This window comes from Canis aureus, chromosome 4, assembly GCF_053574225.1.
Source record: "Canis aureus isolate CA01 chromosome 4, VMU_Caureus_v.1.0, whole genome shotgun sequence".
Classification (NCBI taxonomy): Eukaryota; Metazoa; Chordata; class Mammalia; order Carnivora; family Canidae; genus Canis; species Canis aureus.
Window position 1 is genome coordinate 8,557,102 of NC_135614.1, and position 26,688 is coordinate 8,583,789.

The 26,688-nt window shown below is 42.1% G+C and overlaps 1 protein-coding gene across 8 annotated transcripts in view; it reads left to right on the top strand.

Moving 5' to 3' along the window:
• SIPA1L2 (signal induced proliferation associated 1 like 2) overlaps window positions 1–26,688 on the top strand; it is a 213,572-nt gene that overhangs the window by 118,183 nt on the left and 68,701 nt on the right. For all 8 annotated transcript variants that reach the window (XM_077894493.1, XM_077894499.1, XM_077894501.1 and 5 more), the window contains 5 exons: window positions 4,804–4,937; window positions 6,630–6,818; window positions 12,947–13,121; window positions 17,566–17,669; window positions 26,501–26,658. In XM_077894493.1, coding sequence (XP_077750619.1) covers window positions 4,804–4,937; window positions 6,630–6,818; window positions 12,947–13,121; window positions 17,566–17,669; window positions 26,501–26,658 — 760 coding nt within the window. The remainder of the gene's footprint in view (window positions 1–4,803; window positions 4,938–6,629; window positions 6,819–12,946; window positions 13,122–17,565; window positions 17,670–26,500; window positions 26,659–26,688) is intronic.

Sequence of the window (26,688 nt, forward strand, 5' to 3'; positions counted from 1 at the left end):
CAAACAAAGATGTGAATGAATGATAGAGGGCTACAAAGCATCACTAAAGCCAAGTGCAAGCCTTAAAAGGTGGAGGCGACACATTGCGGTTGTGGGTTAGAATACTCAGTCTGTAATAGAATTCGAAGTGTTTTGTAGGAATGGAATTAAGAATGATGAAAAATGGAGAACAAGAAGGAGAGTAGCTTTTTAAAATTATGTGCATATGAATATGTTAAAATAGGCTAGATGGGCCTTGCGACATTTACTTTGACTGCGTGTGTGGCATTTTTCTTCTGGATTGTTGGTTCTATCCATAGAGGATATTGGCGGTGCTTCCAGGGTACTTCATGCTTATTCGTGTCATAGAACTTAGAATCTGTTTCCGATGAGTGCTAGCCCCACTGACTAAGATTTTGTGAAGCAAAATCGATGCTCGATGTTGTGCTCGATGTTGTTTCCCTCATATTTATCAGTGTCTGGTGTATAACTCAGACCTAGCCCATGCTCTGTATTTGCGTGAATGAATGAAGTGTGTGTGGTGGGCTGAATACTGGCCCCCAGAGATACCCAGGTCCTAATCACCAGAGCCTGTGAATCTTACCTTATATGTCAAAAGCAGCTTTCCAGATGTGGTAAAGTTAAGAATCTTGAGACCAAGAGACTGTGCTGGATTCTCTGGGTGGAATCTGAATGTCATCCTAAGTGTCCGTGTAAGAGGTAGGCGGAGGCAAGTCTGACAGAGCAGAATGCAGTGTGGCCCCTGAAGCAGGATCTGGGGCTGGACTTGAAGATAGAAGAAGGGGCCATGTGAACCAAGGAATTCAAGGAATATAGCTCTACAAGCTGGAAGAGGCGAGGAAACAGAGCCTCCTGAGGGAATGCATCCCAACCATCATCTTGACTGTGGCCCATTGAAATGGGTTTTGGCTTTCTGACCTCCAGAGCTGAGACCATTAGTGAGTGTTGCTTCGAGCCTCCATGCTTGTGGCAATTTGTTATAGCAGCATTAGGACACTGATTCAACATGTGAGTTGTAATTGGTGTAAATATTTCAAGAAACTATATTGCCCCTCTCATGAGGGCAGGACCTGCTACATTTCTGGTCCCAAGACCTTTCATGCTGCCTTCTCCACTCACCAGCATGAAATGAGCTGCCTCCTTGTTTTAATTTTTTTTTTTAAGATTTTATTTACTTATTCATGAGAGACACAAATAGAGAGGCAGAGACAGTCAGAGGAAGAGGTAGGCTCCCTGCAGGGAGTCCCATGTGGGACTTGATCCTAGGACCCCGGGGATCACCACCTGAGCCAAAGGCAGATGCTCAGCTGCTGAGTTACCCCGGTGTCCCTCCTTGTTTAACTTTTATAGTCTTGGTTGAAGTTCAGTAAGACCAGTATTTTTGAGCATTACCAAGGGAGGCTACTTTAGTTCCTTAATTCAAGTACAATTTGTTAAGTACTTATCATTTATTAGGCCCTATTGTATCAGGCCTTGAAGACCTAAAAGTTGAAGGACTCAGCCTCATCTGGAGGTGAGGCGATTATTTGCAGTGGAAGTGATCCTTGGGTTGGGTCTTAAAGGATGTGTTACAATGAAAAGTGAAGGATGTGCCAGGTCGAGGGGGCAAACGTGTGGGTTAGAGGAGTTACAGGAGAGGAGTCTGTAGAGAGTTGGGGTGATGTCGCTGAGGAACTTCCAGGAGAAGGTGGGTGGGTGGCTGGAAGGACAAACAGATGGACAGACATTCAGACAGATACGTCAAAAAAACAGAGACAGAGTCAGAACAGACAGTCATGGGCTGACAGTGGAGACTTGGGATAAGAGAGGCCGGAGGTGGCTCACTCAGAAAGGACACCCCCAGAGCCAAGAGTGCCCAGCATGGCAGACAGGCCTGCCAGGGCTGTGGGGTGGGAGAGAAGGGGGAGGGGGAGAAAGCGAACACTTGAGGAGCAGGTATGCAGGGCTGGAGAGATGGTGTACAGGCTGGGGGAGCATTCATGACTCCTGTCTTGTCAGAGACCCATCCACTGGCCAGACCCACTAGCTTTTCTCTCATCCACCTTCTTTTCTTCCCTAATTTTAAAAAATAAAGGTATACTTTACCTATGGTGAAACTCACCCTTTTTTAAGTGTAGAGTTCTAAGAATTTTGAAAAATGAATATGATGCATTGCCACTAGCACCATCAAGATGCAGGATAGCTCCCCCAGCCCAGAAACTTTCCAGGTGTTCCCCTGCAGCCTGCCCCTACCCCTGCCATGAGACCCTGGCTGCCCTGGTCTGTTGTGCCTGCAGCTTCTGCTGAGTATGAGAGCAGCACACACCATGTGATTTTTAGTTGTCAGCTGTTAGAATTAGTGATTTGATTCCCTTAATCTGGACTCTCAATTTCACCACAAGAAGGGGTTTTATTTAGTCATTCTTTTTTCTCTCTAAAATAACTTGAAGCAGGATTTTATTCACTTCAGCAGGATTCCTCAAATGCCTAATAGGGAATTGATTTGAGAATTTTTGCAAGTAACCTGTCAAAGTGGGTTCTAGGAAGGAAGTTTTTTCATGATGATGACTGGTTAGGTTTTAGTGCACTTTCTGAATATTTTTCTTAATGCATTTGCCTTATGAAAAACTAGACAAAGAGGAAAGTTCTTGTCAGGACAGTTACTAACTGCAACTAAGAAAATCCTAAACTGATTTAAGTGTAAGGATGCATTTTCCACAGGATCTACTATAATGCCCATGGGTCTAATAGTCAATAATGCCAACTTTAACAAAATGATAATATACCTAGTTGTCTGAAGTAGACAATTAACTTCTAGTCTCTGTTCACAATGAATATTTTTAAATTCTTGTTTAAAACTCAGATTAACTGCTGCTGGATCAGCTCTCCTCAACCCCATACATTTTCTTTACAATGTGTGTTTGGTTTCCCTGGAGTTGTTCTGGATTATAACAGTTAACCTGGCTGTTACTAGCATATAATTTACACAGGGGATGAGTTATGCATCAAAAACAAAGGCCTGTTTCCTACTGTGTAATTCCAGGACAATAGCAAGTCAATAACTCACCCTCCAGCCCCTAAAATAGTGCACTCACTGCTTGTAGCCGTCGCTCTATAAAGAGAAATAATGACAGTGTTAATCTCATTGGGTTGCAAAAGGTAAAGGAGTAAATGATCATGAAAATAAAGAGGAAAAGAAATAAATGCCTTTTCAAGGTCTAGCTGGTAGTCTTCATTGGCTTTGGGTGATGCTTGCCCTGGCCAATGGTAGGCACTATTTTCACCCTGATTTCTTCTTCTGAATGACATTTCTTATTCCTTCAAAAATTAATGCAGTAGAAAATGTTATAACTAAAAGGCTTTCGAATACCTACAGTTTTCTTCAAGTTTATAAATACCTGATATATTTCTTTTTAACTAAAAAATGAAGAGTCAGGAAAGATGGGCCAAAAGCTTTAGGGTGACAGTCAGAAGGGATGAGCCTGGTTCTGCATAGAGAGTGAAAAAATTACTTGTATACACCTTGGGGAACTAACCTGGCAGCAGTTCTTTAAGAGATAAATGAACACCACCTGGGGGTTTGTGTTTACCACCTGTTCCACATGGATTGATGGTATGATGGGGCTACCAAGAATAGGTAAGCTGCATGAATAAACATTGGGGTAATTGATCCCTCTATTTTGTATGGGTTCAGACCACATCAGAGTGTTGTGTTAAGTCGGGCCCTATTAGAAGACAATACTTGAAAAGTTTGGTTGCATGGCGCCTGGGTGGCTCAGTCAGCTATGAGTCTGCCTTCAGCTCACGTTGTGAGCCAGGGATCCTGCAATCTAGCCCTCCATCCAGCTCCCTGCTCGGTGGGGAGTCTGCTTCTCCTTTTGCCTCTCTCCCCTGCTTGTTTTCTCAAATAAATAAATAAAATCTTAAAAAAAAAATCCGGTCACGATGAAGTGTTTGGACTTCTTTCAGCAGACAGTGTCCAGAAGTGATTACTCACAAAGTATGAGTTTCCTGCCATTGGCAGAGTTCAGGCTCATATATTGGCTTCAAGAATAGGAATTTGTCTTGGATTATGACCCCACCATGAAATCGCCATCCCTTAGAGCAGTATACTGGGGGATTCCTATGCTAGATGGAAAAGAAGGCCCCCAAAATATGTTATTGCAGTGAGACTGTACAGATTAGAAACCCTGTAGGGCCAATGGGTGTTTGTTTGTTTTGTGAAAGACATGATTAGCTGATAACAGTAAACCAAGTTAGAGTTAGTAGATACAGTTTGATCTTAGCAGCTAATGACCTTTTGTGTCTTTTCCGTCTGTTGTTAAATTCCGCTTTAGATGGCTAGGTCCTTTAGTGATCTCCTAGTGCAGGGGTGATGTTTGCCACCGCACTGGGCACTAAGATTACCTGGCTAGTCCAAGTGCCCACACTCATTCAGAGAGGATGACCTTCCCAGCTGGAGGGGAACTGTTCAGTCATGGTCTTTGAGTAGTTTCCTCTTTCAACAGTTTCTAGGAATGGCAGCACACTCTTTCTGGGGATGCTGTTTGTGTGATGCCAAAATCATGGCTGGGGGTGGGGGTGGGGTGGCGGAAGGGTCCTTGCTGCTTGTGAGCTAGGAACAAGCAGAATGGGAAGAGGAAGTAATGGAAGATGAGACATACGAGCACATCTGATTCGGAAACAAAACACTGTGATCACACACAGGGGATTGTGTACCCAGACCCCTGCGATATTTTTTCAGAGATTTGACACACAGGTCGAGAAATACCCATCTGGTCTTTTGTTCCTTTCTTTTGATGCCACCACTCTCTCCTGTTACAGAGCACCAGAACTACTTTGGAATAGATGAAAACCTTGGCCCCGTGGCAGTCAGCATCCGGAGGGAGAAGGTGGAAGACGCCAAGGAGAAAGAGGGGTCCCAGTTCAACTACCGAGTAGCCTTCAGGACAAGTGAGGTAATGGCTGCCTTGTGTCCTTACGGTCCTGAGGCTGGAGCTGTTACTGCATTAGGTTCTTTCAGATACTATATAATATTAATGATTATAGTATTTAAGATCATAGAGAAAGCTTATAGTATTTTTTCCAAATAAAAATTTGAAAACCTATCACAGATGTTAAGGGGCAATGATTTTACTTCCCTCTCACATGATAGAATGGATAAAATGGTAAGAATGCAAGGTTTGGAGGCTCAGAGGGAACATACATGAACTGGACAATTCATGTCAGAACTTAGAAACCACTTCAAAATCTAACGCAGGCAGTCAGGCAGTCCACAGTGAGGAGGGGAGTGTGGCAGGATGGCTGTGCACACTTCATCACATGGAGGCTCCTGCTTCGTGCCTCGCTTGCCTTGCTGTGAGTAAAACGTGGGATTGTTGTACAAATGGACTGTGTATAGCCAAATAGGTTAGAGATGCTGATGACAAAGAATGAGATCTGGCCTGCATGTAAGGTTTTATTCTTTTGACCTGTTGTAATTAGAGGGGAATATATCTGGCAAGTATTCCAGCGTGCATATTTTTGGTTGGCTCCTTCCAGATCAGAGAGAGAGAGAAGAGAGAGAGAAGAGAACTGTTTGCTAGTGACCTGTGTATGCACGAGCCTGTGTTCCACTGTGTATGTTGCCAGGTGCTCCAGTGATTTGGGCTCTATGCTGAATAAATGGGAGATAAAGCTCCTCTCTGGCAGTGACATGTTTTAAGTCACAGGCCTGTGGTGTCCAATTAAATAGCTTTTAGCCACATGTGACTATTTAAAGTAATTCAAGGAAATTAAAAATACAGCTCCTCAGTCATGATGGTCACATGTCCAGTGCCCAGTAACCACCTGGAGCCAGTGGCTCCTGTATCAACCAGTGAGAGTGGAGAGCATTCTCATCATTGCACAAAACTGCTGGGCAGTGGTGTTCTAGAGCGTCACGCACACGGCAGACATCATTGCTACAACCGTCACCCTGACTCTGTAGACCACTATCAGTCCTCTTCCCAGAGTCAAGAGTGGGTAGAGTCAGAGTGAGGTCTCTTGACTTGCAGTGCTGGGATTTCCTCTCTGGATGGCAGTCCCAGGCATTCATTACACATTTGAGGACCTATCACAAGTCATGAGGCAAAATTCAATAGTAAGAAATCTCCTGAGCCCTGAATCACCCTGCCCCTGGGTGTCACTGGATGTCCCCATTCAGCTTCAGGACTCATCAGCAGTGGAAAGTTAAATAGGAGAAGAGAAAGGAATGGAACAAAAGTCAATGTGGAACAACAGGGCAGTAGGAAAAGAGAAGGGAGGGCTAGGGAGAAGGTGCCTGGGGCCAGGCCCAGCCCCATGACATCCAACTTCTCCTCAGCGTCCTCCTCTGGTTGGCCTGAGAACTGCAGGAACATCAGGGTTCTGCCTGGCTCCCATCCTCCTCCAGGCACTGATTCAGCCCCCTCTTGCCTTCTCCCTGAGCCCTATGCACTTTTGTCATCTAAAGACTCTGGGCATGTTGATTTTGCTTCTACCAGTTGAGAGCTGATGTCACTTTTGCCCCCCTCAGAAAAGAGACTTAACCTGCGAGGAAGGCAACTAAGAAAGTATGCTTTCAAGAAGTCCCCGAGCATAAACACAAACTCTTCTGTGATGTTCTGAAGTCTTCTGTTCTGCCCCTGCAGCTTACCACCCTACGAGGAGCAATTCTAGAAGATGCCATACCCTCCACTGCCAGGCATGGAACCGCGCGGGGACTACCTCTCAAAGAAGTTCTGGAGTACGTCATTCCAGAGCTGAGCATTCAGTGCCTGAGACAGGCTTCCAGTTCACCCAAAGTCTCGGAGCAGCTTCTCAAGCTTGATGAACAAGGGGTGTGTATGGTGTGTGGGGCTCTACGTTTGGGCAGCAGCAGGTGTCTGTGTTTCTGAATGTTTTGGACTCTTCCCATCCATCTTTCTTTTAAGATCATTTATTTTTAATGCCTCAAAGCATGTTTCCCCTCCTCTGGTTGTTCCTAAGAAACACAATGGCTTTCTAGTGTAGTTCTCCTCCTGCTGAGTCGTGACCTGTATGGTTTTTTACCAAGGCTCTGGTGTGTCCTGTGTCTTGTATCCTCACAAGAGCACAGCTGATTCATGATTCTTAGAGAGCAGTGGTATTTTTTCCAGGGTTTAACAAACTCACATTGGACCTTTCCCCAAACTAACATTTATTCTTGTCCACTGTGTGAGGCATTCATGCTAACAGATGGAAGTGCACATTGTGCATTGGGGACACTGATATAGAGAAGTAGTCCCTTCCCCCCTGGAGGGAAAGTAAGACCAAGACCTCTGCAGGGCAGATATGGGAATGGACCTTGGGGAAGTTTAAATGCAGTGAGTGCCTTGGGAAAAGAAGAAAGAACATTTGACGGTACATCCCCTGAAGGAGGTGGCATTGTAACTGGAATTTACGTAGAATTCCAGGAGGGGATTGGAAGGAGTTGGCTGCTTTAGGAACTCTGATGAGTTTCTTTATAAGCCAGGGGCACATCTCAGGAGGGTGTAGTTAAAAAAAAAAAAAAAAAAAAAAAAAAGCTAGAGCATATATAGACCTTGAAAGCTAGGCTAAGGAGTTTGCACGTGATTTAGGAGGCAGTAGGGAGCCACTGAAGCTTTTTGGTAGGACAAGACAGGATCAGAGCTGTATTATATTAAAGATTATCCTGTTGGAAGGGAATGAGACAGGCTGGTGAAGATAAAGACTGATGATGGGCTGGAGTTCAATTATGGGCCGTTGACATCGTCCCAGAATTAATTAATGATGGACAGGATAGGAACAGTGGCCCAGAAGACAGGAAGAGATCTTTCAAGTGTCAGATGTGAGATAACTTGTAGTGGGAAACTAAGAGGTCAGCATCCCAGTGTATGCAATAGATTTCAAATGAGTGGATTTTTTTTTAAATGCATGCTGTAAAAAAACTAAAAAAATAATGTCTATTCCAGAATTTTCTAAAGAAATTTTTTTTGCCTGTTTTAGAGAGAATAGGAGGTATTTCTTGGTTGACCCAATAACATCAATGTGGTATATTGATGGTGTATTTGATACTCAGATGGCTAGAATTCCAAAAGTGATGAAATGGTAATTTTGTCTAAGAAATTAACACTGCACAAAATATATCACTATGCTTGCTTGGCTGTACTTGGTGGATGAGGTAGCTTGTACCCTTGGGATGCTGTGGAAACTCCCACAGATGGCCCATGTTCCACAGGCATGAATCCCAAAGTCCTCAAGGCCCTGAGAGACATCACAGCAACTAGAGTTGACCCTCTCCTCACAAAATGAAGCAAGTACTGGGGATGTCTGCTCAGCAGAATAGGTCCAGAAGCTATACTGGGCAATTTTTTTGTTGTTAATGAAGAGTTTAACTGCTTTTAAATGAATACCTTTTTGTAGTCTGATGTAAAACTTCATGCTTTCAAAATCAAGCTCTGCTTTTAAGCAGACCGATGCATCATTTACTCTGGTTGAATTTCGTGTGGTTTTTCTTTGGCAGTTGTATTTGTTTGACTTTGGTATACTTTCTAATGGTGTACAGTGTGACGTTGTCACTTACCCTGACCTCTTGATGGTGTCTGATTCCTATATGACATGAGGAAGAGATACTATTTATATTCATCCTTTAGATTGGATGGCTGTTTCTTTTTTTTAACATCCGAGTTTTTAAAGGTTCATTAAAAGTTGCCACTAACCTGCTAGAGTGTTTGAGAATTTATTCTAGGTAGTGCTCTTTTTATTCACCTTCTTAATAGTAAATCTGCACAGGAGTGCGATGGGTCACTTCTAGGGCACTGTTCTTGGGCGGGGAGCGGGGGAGGGTTAATCTTGAAAAGTACTGAAGGGATACATGGTCATGTGCTGCTTCCCTGGGGTTTGTAGCTCACAAACTGGGTCCAGCACAGTCATTGAGTGCATCGCTGTGTTCACGACACTGGTTCATAAGCAGGAGGTTCAGCAGAAGTTTAGATCACATACATGTTCCATTCTTTACATTCGTTAAGATGTTTTGAGCAGAAAAACTCCCCTCAATGGAGAATGATAAAGGAAGTAATTATTAAGTGAGACTCTGAAACTTTTGTTACTTTACATAAATTCACCTCTCAACCTCTCAAATCCCATTTTTCCTGTTTTAAGAGACAATCCTAATTTATAGAACAGATGACTTCATAAAATTATATAGGTCAGTGTAAAAAAACTTTCAAATTATGGCCGCTCACTGTCTTAGAATATCATGACATCTTTGGCAGAATGATTGATTTGTTTTCAGGCTGACTTCCCTCTTGTCCCCTCACTCTAGCTATATATGCATACATACCAGGCTTGCTTCAGGTGAAGTCAGAGGAGTCTAAAGAAATGATCTAAATAAATGAGACTGCATGCTTGCCAGGAGTAGGAGTCCTGAGAAAGCACGGAAAGAAGGGCTTCCCAGCACACTCCAGTCTATTTGCAAGACATTTTTGAGGCTTTGTGGGTTTTGTCACCTTCATTTAAATTTAAATTTCCTTGGGATCCCTGGGTGGCGCAGCGGTTTAGCGCCTGCCTTTGGCCCAGGGCGCGATCCTGGATTCCCACGTCGGGCTCCCGGTGCATGGAGCCTGCTTCTCCCTCTGCCTGTGTCTCTGCCTCTCTCTCTCTCTCACTGTGTGCCTATCATAAATAAATTAAAAAAAAACTAAAAAAAAAAAAAAAAAAAAAGTAAATTTAAATTTCCTTGTCAATGAGAACAAGACTTCTGCCCTTGGGAATAAGAGCAGTCAGTTGTTATCCTGTCTTAGGAAGCAAAGGAAACCTACTGTGCTGGTTGTCTGTCTGGGCAGCCTGTCTGTAAGTCCAGCTTTCAGCACTGAAGCCGTATGCAGTTTCTACAAGCAAGTATTTCTGGTTTCTAACAGTACTGATGATGCTCTGGAATCAGCCGAACTCCCGCCAGGACCATGAGACTGGCTGTAGTTCAGAGCAGTTAAGTCAAGGGCAGTGGGAAGGGTGAGAGTTTGGGGGGCGGCCCGAGGTCTGGAGGCTTGGATGCAAACCTGGTTCTAAGACAATTGGGAATTTTAGTACTTGGTAGCTGGGGTCTCCTCTTTGTTTTATGCCCTGATTAACTGATTAACCGCAGTTCTGAGAACTGCTAGTTCTGTGATACCACACAAGAGGAGTGATGGTCGAGTGTTTTCATGAGGTTTGTAAGAGATTCAAGTCAGAGAAGTCTCTTCACAGTGTTTCATTCTGTTATTGCTTTAGTGGAATGACAGTCATTGTAGCAAGCAAACTCCAATTATTTGTTCCAAGTCCCTAAAGACAGTTCCACTTTGTGGGCTCCTTACAGTAAATGTGTGTGAAGCCCATGCGATGCTATGTGTGTGCCCCAGGACATTTTCACTGCAGCAGAGCTCTGGTGGCTGTTGTGAATACTTGGGGGTTTTGAGATCTATTGGTACCACATACCATAATTTTTATGGGCCTAGGGGCTTCTGGGAGGGAACACAGATCCAGTTCACAGTCAGGGTCTAGACTCTGCCTGGTTTGTCCAGTGTCTGGGAAGAAAGATGTGATATGGACAGCACTCCAGCCAGCAAAGTAGGCCTGAGGAAGTTCAGTTCTCTGCGTGTTGGTCTTTGCCTGAATGAGAGCCCCCTAGGAATATCAAGTCCAGAAGACTCTGGAATCACATAGAGAAATTGTGCCAATCTGGTGAGCACTCTGCTTAATGGGCATGAAGCCATACCAGCCCAAACTGCAGGGCCTCACACAGCTTTGCTCTGGGCCTCCTCCCAAAAGGGTGGACGTGAGGAGGGAAAGGAGTTTCCCACTAGGGATGCCAGGGCAGACTGAGACAGGCTTAGACTGAGACAGGCTTCAGGAGCGGCCATGGGACTTGGAGGCTTCGGCAGCCCAAGATGCAGTGGCCAGATGATGTTGACACATGGTGCTGGCAGAGGCCTGTTGTGAGTGGCAGGTAGAGGAGCAGGGCACGGGCGGACAGAATGAGCTGCAAGGATGTGGAGGACAGTGTGGCAGTCTCTGGGTGCAGGGGAGGCTGTGGAAGCCGGGATGGATGGGCGTTCAGGCCCATGGGATGTAGGGGTCACATGCACTAGCGCTAACCATACCGCTGCATCTCTGCTGGACTCCCGTTAAGGCTAGAGCCAGGTAACTGGAGAGAGTCGAAATCATCCTCTAATGGCAAAAGAGACGTCAGACCAGCATATCTAGGATGGGGTTGGCTCGTTAGAGGATCGGTATGGATCCTGACAATCGCTGAGATCACCAGCATCCATGGTGATATTGCTAGTGCTGCATTTCCTGAGTGTGCTTTAATATCCAAAATGTCTTCCGAGTCACTCAGGAACAATTAGTGTTTATAATGAAATAATATTAGGCATTTTTATTGCACTTCATATTTTTTCTAGATGACAGTCTATTTGCAGTAGATATGGGATCTCATTTATTTGGAGAGTTGAGTTGATCAGAAACATTTATTCCTCAGTCTCTGGATGAAAGGAAATGTTTCTCTACTTGACCCTACTGAAGAATTAGCTCAATAAAATTTGTGATAGGAGCTATAAAGTAGATTGTGCATGGCATCTCACATTCCCACATCCAGGATAAGAATCATTGTCTTCACTTGTACAGTCGAATGTCTTCGGCTATGATAGGAGCCCAGGCCTATGGGCTGTCCACTATGCTGTGGAGTCCATCACTATCCGTAGCTTGTTGAGTCAGATTGTGAACAAATGCTTCCTTTAACATCCTCCCCACTCACCCAATAGCACTTAGTCCAGTTTGACAACATTCAGAATATCGTGGTAGTTGACTCTCTTCAACTCTAAATTTATCCTAATGTGCAGTGAGGTGCTTCCTGCAGTCTGCTTAGATCACCTGGGCAGGGGGCTTCCTACCTTTTTTGAATTGTGTGTTGTCATTAGGTAATGTGGATGAGACGGCTTTTATCACTTTCCTGTTCGAGGGAAATGAATATAATTTTGCCTTATTTTACTTATAGTCTGCTATACATTTTGATTAAAGGCTCTATTTTATGGCTTGATAATGAAAGTGAATAGTGTTATGGGTTGCTGCCTTTAAGAAATCGGTGATGTCTGATAAATCTGTCAGGTTTTGAGGCTCCGTTTGCTGGTAGTAAGATTAAGTGCTCTGATTTCATGAGTGAGAAGTAGTTTCTCTTTGGATAAAATAAGAAAGCTATAAAAATGGATCCAGTGTCTCCCCGGCCTTGGGAGAAGGCAGTCCTGAGGCTTCCAGCGTGACAAGAGATTGATTGTGAGTTAGAATTACAGCAGGAACTCTTCAATGGCTCTTAAAATTCTTTATGGTTTATTGTATATTTAGCAGATGTTTTCTTTGCAAGACAGTCAAAACTACAGAAATAACTATAATTTTATAGCCAAAGTTACTTTCACGGACACAAAATGTTGTTCTACTTATATACGTATATGACAGTTCTCACTGGGATTCCTTTCTTACTGGACCTTCATTTGATTTGTTTTTTCATTACTGTCTTTCATATTTTCATGAATGTTCAAAGAACAGCAACAACTAAAGCATCAGGAGCCAGAGAGGGAAAAAACTTAAAAGTTTGTGGCCTTTCTTTTTTCTTTGGACTCAGAAGATGATGCTCCTTACTGCATAGAGGGTATAAGATTAGGACTTCCCCAGTTATATTTTCCAGAAGATTCCTGAAGTTGTCTCTCCATTCTGGAAACCTGGTCAATCCCACATGGCCATAGCCTTACATTCTATTTCTTAGGGTTTCTACCATTTCTCCAGCTGTGTTTGGGGGTTTCTGTGTTCATTATCTATCTGTAGCATTTCACGCAATGACAATTGCTTCCTCTTTTGCTTATGGGAATTGTCCTAGCATGCTTACTGTAGTTTTAATTTTACTGGAAGTTAGCTTGTCTAATACTCTTTGCCAAGTAATTCTATTTCTCCCCCATTTCAGCTGAGCTTTCAGCACAAGATCGGGATCCTTTATTGCAAAGCAGGCCAGAGCACAGAGGAGGAGATGTATAACAATGAGACGGCGGGACCAGCTTTTGAAGAATTCCTTGATCTTCTGGGCCAGCGAGTCCGGCTGAAAGGATTTACCAAATACCGAGCTCAGCTAGACAATAAAAGTAAGCTTCATATTTGTGTGTGTGTGTGTGTGTGTGTGCGCGCACACACACACACATTTAATTCTCCGCAGGTAGGCGTACCACATAAATCTAAGTGAGCAATCACTTGCCCTCCCATTCTTGACCCTGGCAGTGGCCTAGCCAAGCTTATTTGGGATAGAGTTGAGATTTCCTCAGATGAGCAAAGGAAGCACATTTCTCAAGAGGTATATGTTTCGCAGAAGCTCAAAAGGTCAGTTCTTTTTCTGTAATGCCAGCAGAGATATTCCCCAGTGTTTCGTGAAGAATCTTTTAATATTTCCTTCTTTCTCTTAGCCTCACCTCTGCATTCATTTCTAAAAAAGACAAAATATTAGCGCATTTGCTCATGCCATGTTCTCAGGCTCATTCTGTTCATTTCTGGTTTCATGATGTTAGCTGGGGAATTGAAGCAGTGATTAGAAGCTGATGCATCCTGTTTTTCAGTAACCTTACCCAGGTACCCTTGAGCGGGACACACACTAGCTCCAAGGAGCTGATTGAAAACATAGACTCTATGCCATCCTGTGATGTGCAGATTGGTCTTGTATCTTCATTTAGAGGATCCTTTTCCTCTGGTCCTCATAAATTCTAAATATCTTATCTTTGTGCTATTGGATTTCATTGCCATCAGCATCTAACATACAAAAGTAATTTTATTTTGGGAAATTCTGCTTATTATTAAGCAGTTGACTGCTTACTCTTTTAATCAAAGGTGAGCAGATAGATCCTACAGTGGGAGGAAGTGGGAAGCCATATAGCCCACTCCTAGTAGGCGCAGGATGAAGGGGAAGCTTCTTCCCCAAGGGAACATCTGTGTGAGTCCATCTCAGGGCCTGTGGCTCCATGCTACCCAGAGCCCATCAACCCGGAAGCCTCATCGATACTCCCCTGCATCAGGGTGGTACTGTGTCTTTGTGTGCCTGTCAGTCAGATCTGGATTTTTATCTACTTTTGAAAGTTAGGTTTAGAACGTAGATCTGGAGACAGTATTACCTCATATGTTGGCCCCTGTGTGTCCTACACGCATGCCAAGGTTGGACTTGACTATTATATCAGATGCATATTGCTCTTGCCTCAGATCTGTAAAGATTAGGAAATAATTTGTGACACCCACTGTAAGTATCCACATATGAGACCTTTTCTGATTTTTCTTCCTTTTTATTTGCAAACTCCCTTTGCCTGCAAACCACCAGCCACCCCCTAGAGATGTGGGCATGCCACCCTTAGGGATATGCATCCTGGAAAACCACTGCTGACATGGATTCCTTATTATGTATGCCTGTCATCTCTCTTCAGTGGGGTGAATTGAGGAAACATTGTAAGAACTTCTGATCTGTACATTCTGTAAAACTGCCACACAGATAATGTAAATACTTTTCTAGGTATAAGAATCAACATCAGCTTTGAATTTTTATGACCTAGGAGATACATGTCCTTGATCCATTACAGATGCAATACTAAGTACCTCACTCAAGGAAATGATAACATAAGAACGAGATTTTGACGTGTTGGTTCTCATAATCAGCAAATCTAAGTTATTCTTATGAACAAGGCATTCTGTGAGATGTGACGAAGTCTAAGACATCCCTGTGGTAAAGAGGAAGTTTCTAAGAATTATGTTTCATGAAATGGTCAAATAAAATTAGATCTTTCATAGAACTGATGCAAAAAAAGTCTTCGTTCTTGAATTCAGGAGAGTGGTGTTGTATGGTCTTCACCCTGTCCTCCCACAGGACATTGGTCGAATCTGAGCCACAAGGAAAATTTAGCATGTCTGGATGTTCCTTTTGGGTATCATAAAATGGGTTCTTTCTGTCTTAAATACAAAGTGAAATGAAGTAGGAAGAGAGGGAACATGAGCCACTAAGGTGCTCTGCTCACCACAGTGGAGTATAGACCTGAGGCTGTCTGTGGACAGTCTCTTTTGGGTCTGGATGCTGAGGTGACAAAACTGGGGACTACCCTGATGGCCTGCAGCTATTTCCAATAGAAATATTTGCAGGAAAAAAAAAAAGAAATATTTGTAGCAGACCCTTGAACAGCTTGTCTGTTCACCTGTTCCATTACCATACTGATATTTGAGATGAAAAATGTCAGAATATTTAATTTCAGAAATCCATCTTGTAGGACTGTTTGGGACAAATTATAATCTTATTTAAAAAAAATGTTTTCTTCTCCCAGGGGCACTTGGGTGGCTCAGTGGGTTAAGCAACTGCCTTTGGCTTAGGTCATAATCTTGGGGTCCTGGGATCGAGCCTCATATGGGGCTCCCTGCTCAGGAGGGAGTCTGCTTGTCTTCTTCCTCTGCCCTTCCTTCCCGCTCATGATCTCTCTGTCTCCCTCAGATAAATAAAATATTTAGGAAAACAAAGTCTGTTCCCCCGCCTTCATTGAAATATCCTGAAGCTGAAACCTGGTGACTAGACTATTAGCTGTCTATAAGGATTCCTCTCACTGAATTCTAACCATCCAAATAGCAGGGTGTTGTGATGAGAATTGTTGAATGTGCTAGGTTATTTGAGCCCCTGACCTTCATGTTGTTATTAATGAGTGAGTTCTTCATGGAAGAGGATCATCAGTCCCTTATGACCGTGCTCTTTCACTTCCAAAGCCACATTCTCTGTCTTCAGCCAAGAGAGTTGAAATGGAATTGTACCTTCCAAGAAGTCCTATGAAAAATAACACATATGTACTTAATATACAACTAAAAGAGATCATTGATTTGGGAACTGGTTAATGGAATTTGGTTAAGAGGTTATTAGATGAATAACCTCTTAACATCTACAGGTTGATTCGTCAAATATTTTAAATACTTCCCCTTTTCATTAAATTGTCTGCTATGAATACCTTTTCAGAATCTGCAAAACTGGATGTGATCATTTTCAGGACTGTTTCTGAGTCAGAATGAATATTCAAAGAAAAAACTGCAGGATTCAGAAAGAAAAGAATAAAGGTCCATGAAGGTTAAGTGTTGTAATATTTTTAAAGTAAAATTAAAATATATATTTTTGAAGATTTTTTTTTTTTTCATGAGAAACCTGGAGAGAGAGGCAGAGCCATAGGCAGAGGGAGAAGCAGGCTCCCTACAAGGAGCTTGATGCGAGACTCGATCCTGGGACGCCAGGATCATGACCTGAGCCAAAGGCAAGCGCTCAACCACTGTGCCACCCAGGCATTCCAAATTAAAATATTTAGATTGAAAAAAGGGGGCCCTGAGTGGCTCAGCCGGTTGAGTGTCTGACTCTTGATCTCAGCTCAGGTCTTGATCTCAATCTTGAGTTCAAGCCCCACAAATGGGCTTCATGCTGAACGTGGAGCCTACTTAAAATAAAAAAAAAAAAAAAAAAAAAAAAAAAAAAGCCCAAGATGACTACATAAAGTTCCTCCTAACAAACAGTGGAATAAACTTTTTTTTTAATGACCTTGAATAACTGTTTCTTATTGTTTAAATGATAGACAAGTAAACTTCTATGTTAGTCAAAGATTGAGAAAGGCAGCCCTGAATTCTGTGTACATCTTGCTTCATATATATCCTTTTGTCTTTATTTATCCATATGCAAAGTGGTTAAAAACTATGCCTTAAAGTTATCACGTAAGTGTTAAGTCACTGTTGGTTTAGGTGTGTGAAACTCTCAGCTTGTGGTAACCTGTGGATAATGCAGATGGATTTTGAATTTGCAAAGAATCATTCTGCTTTTCAGCAGGTGAATAGCTGTATGATTAAGAGGGGTTCAGATGTCACAGTTTTTAACACATGTCAGTGCATAATACACAGTAAGAGATCACTGTCGTTCTCTGCCTTAATCATATGACTGCATCATTGCATAGCCTGCTGAAAAGGGAAGGAAATTTTTTTTTTTAAAGGGAAGGAAATTAATTATGTAATTCAGGGAAAGAAATCTTGAGCATTTTTTATTCTCATTCTCATATTAAGTCAGTCCTGTTTCATTTTGTTGAGTTCTGGAAGATCAGGTACCCAAGAATCATTAAGAATTAACTGTAAACCCACACACAGAGTGGGGCAAGGAGGGGGGCTAGTTGGCCCGTACTCTCCAATAATGGCACCCACACCTGCCGAGTTGCACCTCCAGCTTCCATCCTGTGCTTACCTCTGCTCAGCTGCATCCGTGGTGGGTCCTCTATGTCAGTATTGCAAAGGTGAGCATATTGAAAAAAGGGAGGGGAAGCACATAGATGAGAGCAGATGAGAAGAAACCCAAGCATTAAGGCCACAGGGGCGGGTTGGGAAGTGGCAGGAATGGTGTGCAGCAAGAGAGCAGAGTGGCTGCCAAGACACCACCGGTGGGGTATAGTTGGGTGGTTTGTCCTTTCCAAATGGATTGCCTTAGGAAAACAACCTTCTAAGTGTCCCGTTGCTAACTTTTGCAGTTTCCTGACTTTTGTCCTCCACCTCTGTTTTCAGCTGATTCTACAGGAACTCACTCCCTCTACACCACATACAAAGACTATGAAGTCATGTTCCACGTGTCCACCATGCTTCCCTACATGCCCAACAACAGGCAGCAGGTGGGTCTTCCCTCTACTTCCCAGATCTGAGCTCAGCCCATTGATGAGCTTCATGAGATTGGAATTGGCAAAGCCTCACTGGGGGATTTTCTCTTCAGCAGCATTAATAATATTTACTCTTTTCATCATTTGGAAATAGTGGGCCTTTAAAAGGGAGGAGTTTTGCATATTTCTGTTGCACTTTTTCCTTAAAATACTTGGAAACTCTTCCACATGCACCTTATTGCTTGCTAGGCAAAATCTTAGTGGAAACCAGTGTCAACTGTGTTCAATATAAATAAGCCAGTGAGGTGAGCTGAGCTCAGGTTTCTGAGTATGGGTAGATAACTTATTTCTAGAAAATACTGTAAGAACAGGTCTTTTAATTTATTCATGGCATGATTCAGTTTTAGTGATTTGATTGTATTTGGGTTCAATCAGGAGTTAAAGTTTGTTTTCATGTCAAGGAAGTTTAGTTATGATGTCATTTAACTGTACTCCTTTGCTATAAAAATATATTAGCACATCAGGGACTGCATAGCATTTGTTGAATGAGGGATGCCTGTGGCTCAGTTGGTTAAGAGTCTGCTTTCAGTTCAAGTCATGATCTCAGTGTCCTGGGATGGAGCCCTGAGTCAGGCTCTACCCTCAGTGGGGAGTCTGCCTCTCCCTCTCCCCCTCCCCCACCTTGCCCTGTCTCTGTCTCAAATAAAATCTTAAAAAAAAAAAGAAAAAAAGAATGTGCTGAATGAATGAAACTTAATTGCAAGAGAATGTTTCTTCTCCTTTTTATGCTCATGAAATTCAATGAAGGTAGTCAAAATAAAAGTTTTGCAAAGAAACTGCTTGCCCCACCCATCACTAATTGTAAGAACTGCCTTAGACCCTCCAGCTGGGATGAGAAAGCTGGCTTCTGATTCCAGCCAAGCTCTTCACAATAGGGATAGCTCCTCTTTCCCTTTTCCTTCTCATTGCCAGCTGGATTTTCTGGCCATTTATCTGATACTTAACCTCAGTCTGTTGTCCTTCCTGATGATCTGCAGTGTTTCCTAATAATCAGATTTCTTCCCACTACCATCAGAAAATCTACCTTTTGGTCAATATTTGTACTTTTTCTCTTTTTTTAAAGATTTTTATTTATTTGAGAGACAGAGAGCACATGCATGAGCAGGGGGATTGTAGAGGGAGAAGCGGACTCCTTGCTGAGCAGAGGGCCCCGACACAATGAGGGGCTCGATCCCAGGACCCTGAGATCATGACCTGCACTGAAGGCAGATGCTTACATGAATCACACAGGAACCCCTATATCTGTATGATTTTTTAAGGGAAGAGTTACAATCACTAGATCATATGTATGTGTTTGTATATGTTTTAACCTAAAGGATTTCTAGCTCTTAAAAAAAAATTACTTGAAATAATGCCAAACAGATTCCCTTGCTATTAAGAAGCTTAATTTAGACCAGTGCATTTGTCCACCGGATATTTGTGAATCATTCAGTAATTAAGCTCTGTGTGAGTTGTTGCTCGGAAAACTAATAGGGCTTACTCAGGCCAAGAAATCCGTCTGTGCGTTAGCAGAAGCAGAGCCATGCCTTTTGACCCCAGTAATCAAGTGTTCAGACCACAGAACCCTTCCAGCTCCCTAATTACTTGAGCCACTGCACTCCAAGCTGGACTGGCCCCCATCATTTCCCAGATGGCAGCCTCTGGAATTCTGAAGTCTGCTGGACTTTGCTGTTAGCAGACCTCAAACGAGGCTTTCCCTGCCTCCTTCCTATTGCATGGTAATTAAAATGTATGGGTTTATGAGTTTTCTGTACCTGACTTATTTTTCTCCACTGAAACTGTCCTTAAAGTCTTATACACAAAAAAGGAGATGGAAGGATGGACATTAGGGAGTGGGGATGGAAATTTCCCAAACCGGAAATTTAAAAACAAAACAAACAAACAAAAAAACCCCACAAATCCCCTGTAAGTTGATACTATACATTGCAGACTCTGTAGCTTAAAGACTTCCTTGGTTACCTCTTTGTTGTTTTTTAAAACTTGAGTGAGAATCCATGACATTAAGTTATACTAATGGATTAGAGGTAGAAAACTGTAAAATTGTTTGTTTTACTTTTTTAATGAGTACCCTTATTGTGCCTGGGACATATATGATCCTGTATATGGTCCACTGGGAAATCTGTGTATGGAATGCTATGTGGGCAAGTATTCATAATATAAAGGGGATGGTGAAGAATGGACATAAGAGTCAGTGGATGTATTCTAAACTTGCCATAGCCAGACACTTGCCTTGTGTCTTTGGGTAAGATCTTATCCTCTCAAGAAATTAGGTAATTATATAATAAGGACATGGTTTGGATGGCCAGCAGTGGCTTCTTGGAAAACTGTGTTAAGAAGGATTCTAGGGTAGCACCCTGGCTCAGATGGAAAGAATGTTGTATTTTATAGCTGGGGGATGTGGCACACACGATGCCTAGACTAGATGATACACAGCATGTCCCTCTTAGTGTCAGATTTCTGTGATTCTGGGCCCTGTTTGAGGATTCCTGCTTCTAGATAGAAAAACAGCTTCAACAGAAAAATGTAGTTGTTAACAGAGCAAGAATTCTGAAGCCATACTATCTGGATTCGAATCCCAGCTACTAGTTTTGTGATCTTGGGCAATTTTTTTTATGATCTAGTTTCCTTTATCCATGAATGCAAGGACTTTATATTTTTTCTTCATTGAGGTGTCCCTGTACACCAAGAACCATATCCCAAACATGGTAGGCAGGCGGTAAACACTAGTTCAAAGAATAAATGAACCTTTTGTAGACAGTGGCTGAAATTAGGTGAGCCATACATATAAGGCATTTACTGGTGCCTGGCACAGAATGTGCTCGGTAAGTTTTAATTGCTGATACTATTTCATCATATATTAGATAGCGCAAGTCTTTTAGATGACTTAATTTGCATTTTATTTTCCTGTTCCCAATCCTGAAGCTCTGTTATGAGACAGTAAGGCCTAGATAGTTAAGAAAGTAAGGGGCTAATTTATCAGAAATTTCAGAAAATTATTTTTACTTTGGCATTTAATATTTTGCTAATCTCAGTTTGTTACCAGAATATTCTGTTTGTAGATAAATGTTGCCAGTGTGCAATCTTGGAACATGTACTGTCCAAATTTGGTATGGGTTATACTGGCCCTCTGCACATCTCCCATTCTCCTCACCCATGCCTGCAGATTATGTTCATCCCAGGGGTGGAAATGTCTGACATGACTCTCTGGGCTCATGAGTGCAGTTGGAAGCCACAGAACTTAGCAAAGTTAGCTGGCCTGTACATGAATTGTGCCTGTAACTTTGGCCTCATTAGCACCATGGTATTTGTGACTATTTAACTGGTCCAGACTCGTCCCCATCAGATATAATTTCTTATGTTTGTTCTTATAATAAATCAAGCTGAAAGCTGATTCCAAGATGTATTAAAAGTCTTGAGAGAGTTTACCACTGTTGCAAAAGAGTTCAGTGTTTGGTATGTATGACTCTTACAAAGAAAACCTAGGCAGCCCCAGGGAACGATAAGAGAGCCCGCTCTTGGAGTGGTTTCCCTCTTCCCTGAAGACCCATCTGTCTCTCTGAGCCAGTCTGGTGGTTGGATTCCTTTTCCCAGGGCTGTCTCCCCTGTATGCTTCCCTTCTACTTGTCCTGTAGCCAAATCATAGATTAGCTATCATGACATATTATCAGTGGAAAAAACATGAGTTAGCTTCAGAATTCACTTGGGCAGAGACCTTTTCTTAAATGTAAGCATATAAAATGGATAAAGGTAGCATGGTGCCTAGCACATGTAGTTTTTTTTTTTTTTTAAGTACATGCATAAAGTTAGATAGAGCTCCCCTGCTAGCAAGGGTTATCCAAGCCTCTAGGAGGTCCCTAAGGAATTAGGCCAAGTCCCTAGGTCTCTGAGATTCCATTTGAAGAATACTGGCATTAGCCTAGGGACAGACTTGACCTCTACAGCGGTAACGGAGAACACAGCTTGTTAGGTTTGAGCCAACTTGGAAGCCTTTCTCTATATAATTTGGATAGATGACCGACCTATCTTGAGGGGTGTATGCACTTGGTTCTGTAAGTCCCTAATTGGAACTGCTAAGGAACCATTCATATACAGGAGAAATATATCTCATTAAGTACTGTACGAGTAGGTCCTGACTGCATTTGGGTTCACCTATAAATAATAATAATATGGAATATTTTGGAAGAATAAAATGCTTATTCAGCGTTCTGTGATCAGATTTATCCCCAGGCCCTAAATAAGAATGTGTACTTATCCCAGATAATAAACGTGACAGCTTACAGTAGGGTGGGTACTACCAGGTATCAGAAATAATTGTATCTTCATAATCCTCCTCTTCTCTTCATTATGTTATTAATTAAATCACAAAATCTACATTCTTCGTTTGTTTCTATTTATCCATTTGCAGAAGAATACTCAGCTTTGCTAGCCTAACTGATTTGAACATTGACTCTTCTTATTGGTGAAATACAGTTTTACATATTTTATATTAAATGTTTTACATAATATTTTTATATTGGTTATATAAAGTAAGTCCACGATGAATCCTTGAGATGGCAGTTAAACTTGATATGATTTGCGAAAAGAGCGGTTAACCTAGCTTTCACTTTTGTGGGGAGTGGGTAGGCGAGACTTTTCCTCTCTGAATACAAGCCTTTTGAATTTATGTGATCATGTGTGTAGGTTTCCCTCTTTCTTATTAGACTTCTGATCTACATTCAAATTTCTACTTTTCATAGGAAAATCTAGATAATCTCTTAAAAATCAAAACCAAAACCTAACCACTGGTGTTGAGTCTTGAGTGTAGAGTACATGAGGGTGTAGGATGTGTATGTGTGTGTGTGTGTGTGTGTGTGTTGTGTGCACACATGCAGAATTAAGAGGATCAAAAAAAAAATTAAGAGGGTCTCTGAAGAGAGAGAAGCTGACCCTCTGTGTGAGAGGGAGAAACTTCCCAGGCAAGAGGGTAGCAAGAGCAAAGTGCCTGTGACAGAAACAGACTGACCTGTTGGAGAGGCAAGGTGACTCTCTGGGAGGTGGGGATGGGTGACAAGTCAGAGAGTTAGGAAGGATACACTCAAAGGAGTCTTGGTCAACACTATTCCTGGGACAGGACTTTAGATTCCAACCCAAGGACCAAGATCCAGAACTTGTGATTGGTTTTTATGGGGATACCTTTAATTTCTTGCTCAGTTCTGGGTTCGTCTCTTTGAATTTTGGAACACATAAGATAATCATTACATGATGCAGTTTTCTCTTTGAAATCATGCAAATTTTCACGTATTTGCTTCTTGAGACAGGAGACTGTCTCTGGAGATCAGCCTTTTCCAGTTTCAAATTAAACTCTCTCTTCACGAATTCTGACTCTTAGGCACTTGTGAGCCACATCCATCTTCATTTCTTTCATACTGTGCAGGCTGCTCCTCCCCGCCCCCCGCCCCCTGCCGCCCAGAATGAGGTGTGCAAAATGCTTTCTTTACCTTACTATGCTGAGAGAAAATGAACAAACGAGCCTGTTTGCATAGAGGCTACTAGATCTGCCCTAGTTCAACTTTATACTAGTCTAGATCTGAGTGTGGCTACCTGACACTTTTCACTGGCTTTTGATTGTTGCCTTGAGTTAAAACTGGTCCTTTAAAGCCCCAACGTTTGGTTAGGGAATTGAGAATTACCCCAATGGCTGCTATTTCTGTAGCATCTGGATGATTTTTGCCATGGCATTGGGTGAAGAATCACATTTCACTTTTCTTGTCATAACAAGAGCTTTTATTCTTATTTCACTGCTTGAATCAAGCATTGGAAATTCTGTAGGATTGACTGTGTAAATCTGTCTAACACAGTACTGATTAACTCATTCTCACAAAGGTGGTTCTCTGGGCACTGAGAAGTGTTAGGAGCTTCACATCTAGAAGGAGGGGTCAGCACTAGAAGCCACCATTCCTTACTTCCCTGACAAAGTGCCAGACATGTCTTCTTCATAATCCAGGGGCTTGCCTTCATAACTTGCTGGGCTGCCATACCCTTTCTCCTTCCAATTCTGGACTTCGATTACACAGAATTTCACTCACCATTTAGAAAAAAACCCTAAATAATAACTAAAGAAAATATTTACCTTTAGATAAGAAGTCTGAGGAATTACTGAGGTTATTTAATGTTTTGGCAGAGTCCGGGAAAGCAGTGAAAGATATTTCTGTTAACTTTCCAGATGTTATTTTTCTTTAGCATTTGAACAAATTAATGGACAAGGTGTTAATTTTTCTTATTTTTTTCTCCTACAAAGAACTTCAGATTTTACTCTTCTTAATGAATCTCCTCTAATTCTCCGCCTCTCCCCCTCCCCCCATCCTGCTCCCCACACTTTATTGTTTTGCCAAGAACATTTTGTGACCCTTGTTCAACTAACTAGACTATTAAAAACATTTTTGGCCCATTTTATAAAGCCAAAGAATATGCTTAAAAAAGGGACATGTTGTTGAGGGAACCAGCCTTTTAAGTGGTGCTTTCAGTATTCCTGTGATGTGAAGTATAGAACTGGACCTAACGGTTTCTGGACAAAGAGAAAATGGAGGAAGCACAGACTGATGAGTTCGTGCTTACCCCACAAGTTTAATTGAGAGGGCCGGCCCAAGGTGAAGTGCAGCACAGCAGCCACGTAGGCAGGAGGGGTGCAGAATTCACTGTGTGGCCTTGGCCATCACAAGAACCATCTTGCACTCATCAATCTGAGAACTCTTGTGTTTCAAAGATCTTGAGTAAAGTATTGTGTCAACTGTTGTGATCCGTGTTGAACAGAGAAGTTGAACACAGTGTTAGGTATTTGATATATATATATATATCTGATATATATATATATATTTTTTTTACTTTTTCATTTGCTCCTTTTTTCCCCCTTGTCTTCTAAGGAATATCTGAATCCTGTGTTTCAGCTATTGTGGAAATGGGAGAAGAACATCTTAACCTAGTACAGTCTCTAGCTTGTCAGTGATGTTTGTTTTAGATATTTATCCTTGCTTTTTTTTTTCTTTCCTTGACATGAAATATTTATTGTGGTTATCATCTGTGTCCACTGTAATAAGGGTAAATAATCACACAGTGTATAGGACCTGGTTTGCTACTGATTTTTTTACATGAGTCTGAAATGGCGCATTTTAACTTAAGTATTTAGCAAACATTTTTAAAGCTACAGATGGCTCATTGGGTCTGTATTAACATATTTGAGTATATGTTCCAAAACTTCACCCAAACAGGAAAGCGACCTTTTTGTGTGTGACTTGAACTGTGGTGGCTACTTAAATGGGAGTTTTTCAGCATATGAATCAGTGATTTAACTGGCATATCAGAGAACTCTGGAAGAAGGAACATTTCATCCCCGCATTTCCAGACCTTTTATCGCACTAAATCACAAGTCAGGGGCCTGACAATGAAATCCTTTTTGTATCTGGGTTGAAAAGGCTTTAAGAGTTGAACTCAATGCTCTTTATGGTGAGGTATGTTCTGTAGGTGCCAAATAAATTTAAGAGCAAGCTTGTTGTCTTTGTTATTGCTAGTAAAGAGAGATTTACTACCTGAGATTATCTCATTCCTGTGGTGACATCATCAGCTCCTATAAAGATTATTGTATCTATTAAAACTGAAGATCACAAACTTTGTGGACACAGATACTGTGGTTTTACTTGCATCGACTTAGAGAGTGCTTTGTGTATGGCTTCATCGACATATATTCAGAGGTGTGATCACAGTTTTATTGCACAGTATGATGTGGCTGGGATCCTGTATCTACCACTTACTTATGCCTTCAGCAAATGTGTAATGGGTGTTGGCTATGCCCTGTGCAGGCCATCAGAGATAGGGAATCAGAAGTCAGCAGGACGCTTCTCCTGCCCGCCCCCCCCCCCACCCAAGATCATGATTTGATGCAGGAGAAGTAAATTGACAATTAGCACAGTTCTATTACCACTAATGTTAATAGAGGTAGACCTGGGTGTATGGGTGGAGTGCCAGTATAGGCTTGCTGGGAAAGATCCTTACAGGTGAGGAGATACCTAAGTCAGAGCCCTGAGCTGTCTAGGAGCAACTTGGGGCAAAGGGAGACCCGTTTCAGGAACATGAAAAGTGAAAGTGTGGTTAAAATGTTGCTGCTCAAATAATAATAGCAATAATGATAATAATAATAAATAAAGTGTTACTGCTCTAGGGTTCCTTGTCTTCTGTCACATTTGTAATTTGTAAGTTGAGTTTTCTAGCTATTATTCTGGTAGAATTCTGTGTTTCTGAATTACATGTGAAAGGCCAGATTTCAGTTAATTAGTTTGAATATATTAGCCACCAAAGTAACAGTCTTTCTGTGTTGCTGTTGCAGACTTGCCTGTGGAGGAGCAATAGGTGAAGGCCCCAACACACTGGTGTAGGGTTTTTAGCAAACCTGTACCCTCTCCTGGACTCTCTCTCCTTGCTTTAAGTTGAAGAGCTTAGGCTATAAAATTCTTGAAAACATTTGAGTGCCAAAGTGTTATTATTACAGGGTGTGGAAACTCAAGATGAAAAGGAGTCGAATTTTAAAGTGGAAGAGATTAACTTAGTTAGGCTTTGCTTTCCATAGACACTTCGGACGCAGCCCATTCTGCTCTTCCCGGGTCACATGGAGGAGCACTGACTTTCAAAGAAGCACTCTGGCTTTCAGAATCAGTCCTTTAAAATAGAAAGATGAGCAAGTGGTATATATTGGCACATTTTGTCTGTACAGAAAATTGCGTTTGTAACCCCATGTGTATTCTCATTCTCAACCACAGCTTCTGAGGAAAAGGCATATTGGAAATGACATTGTGACCATTGTCTTCCAAGAGCCTGGAGCACTTCCTTTTACTCCAAGAAGCATCCGATCCCACTTCCAGCACGTCTTTGTCATAGTCAGAGTACACAATCCGTGCACCGAAAACGTGTGTTACAGGTGAGCCAGCAGTCCTGCGCTTGGACTCTG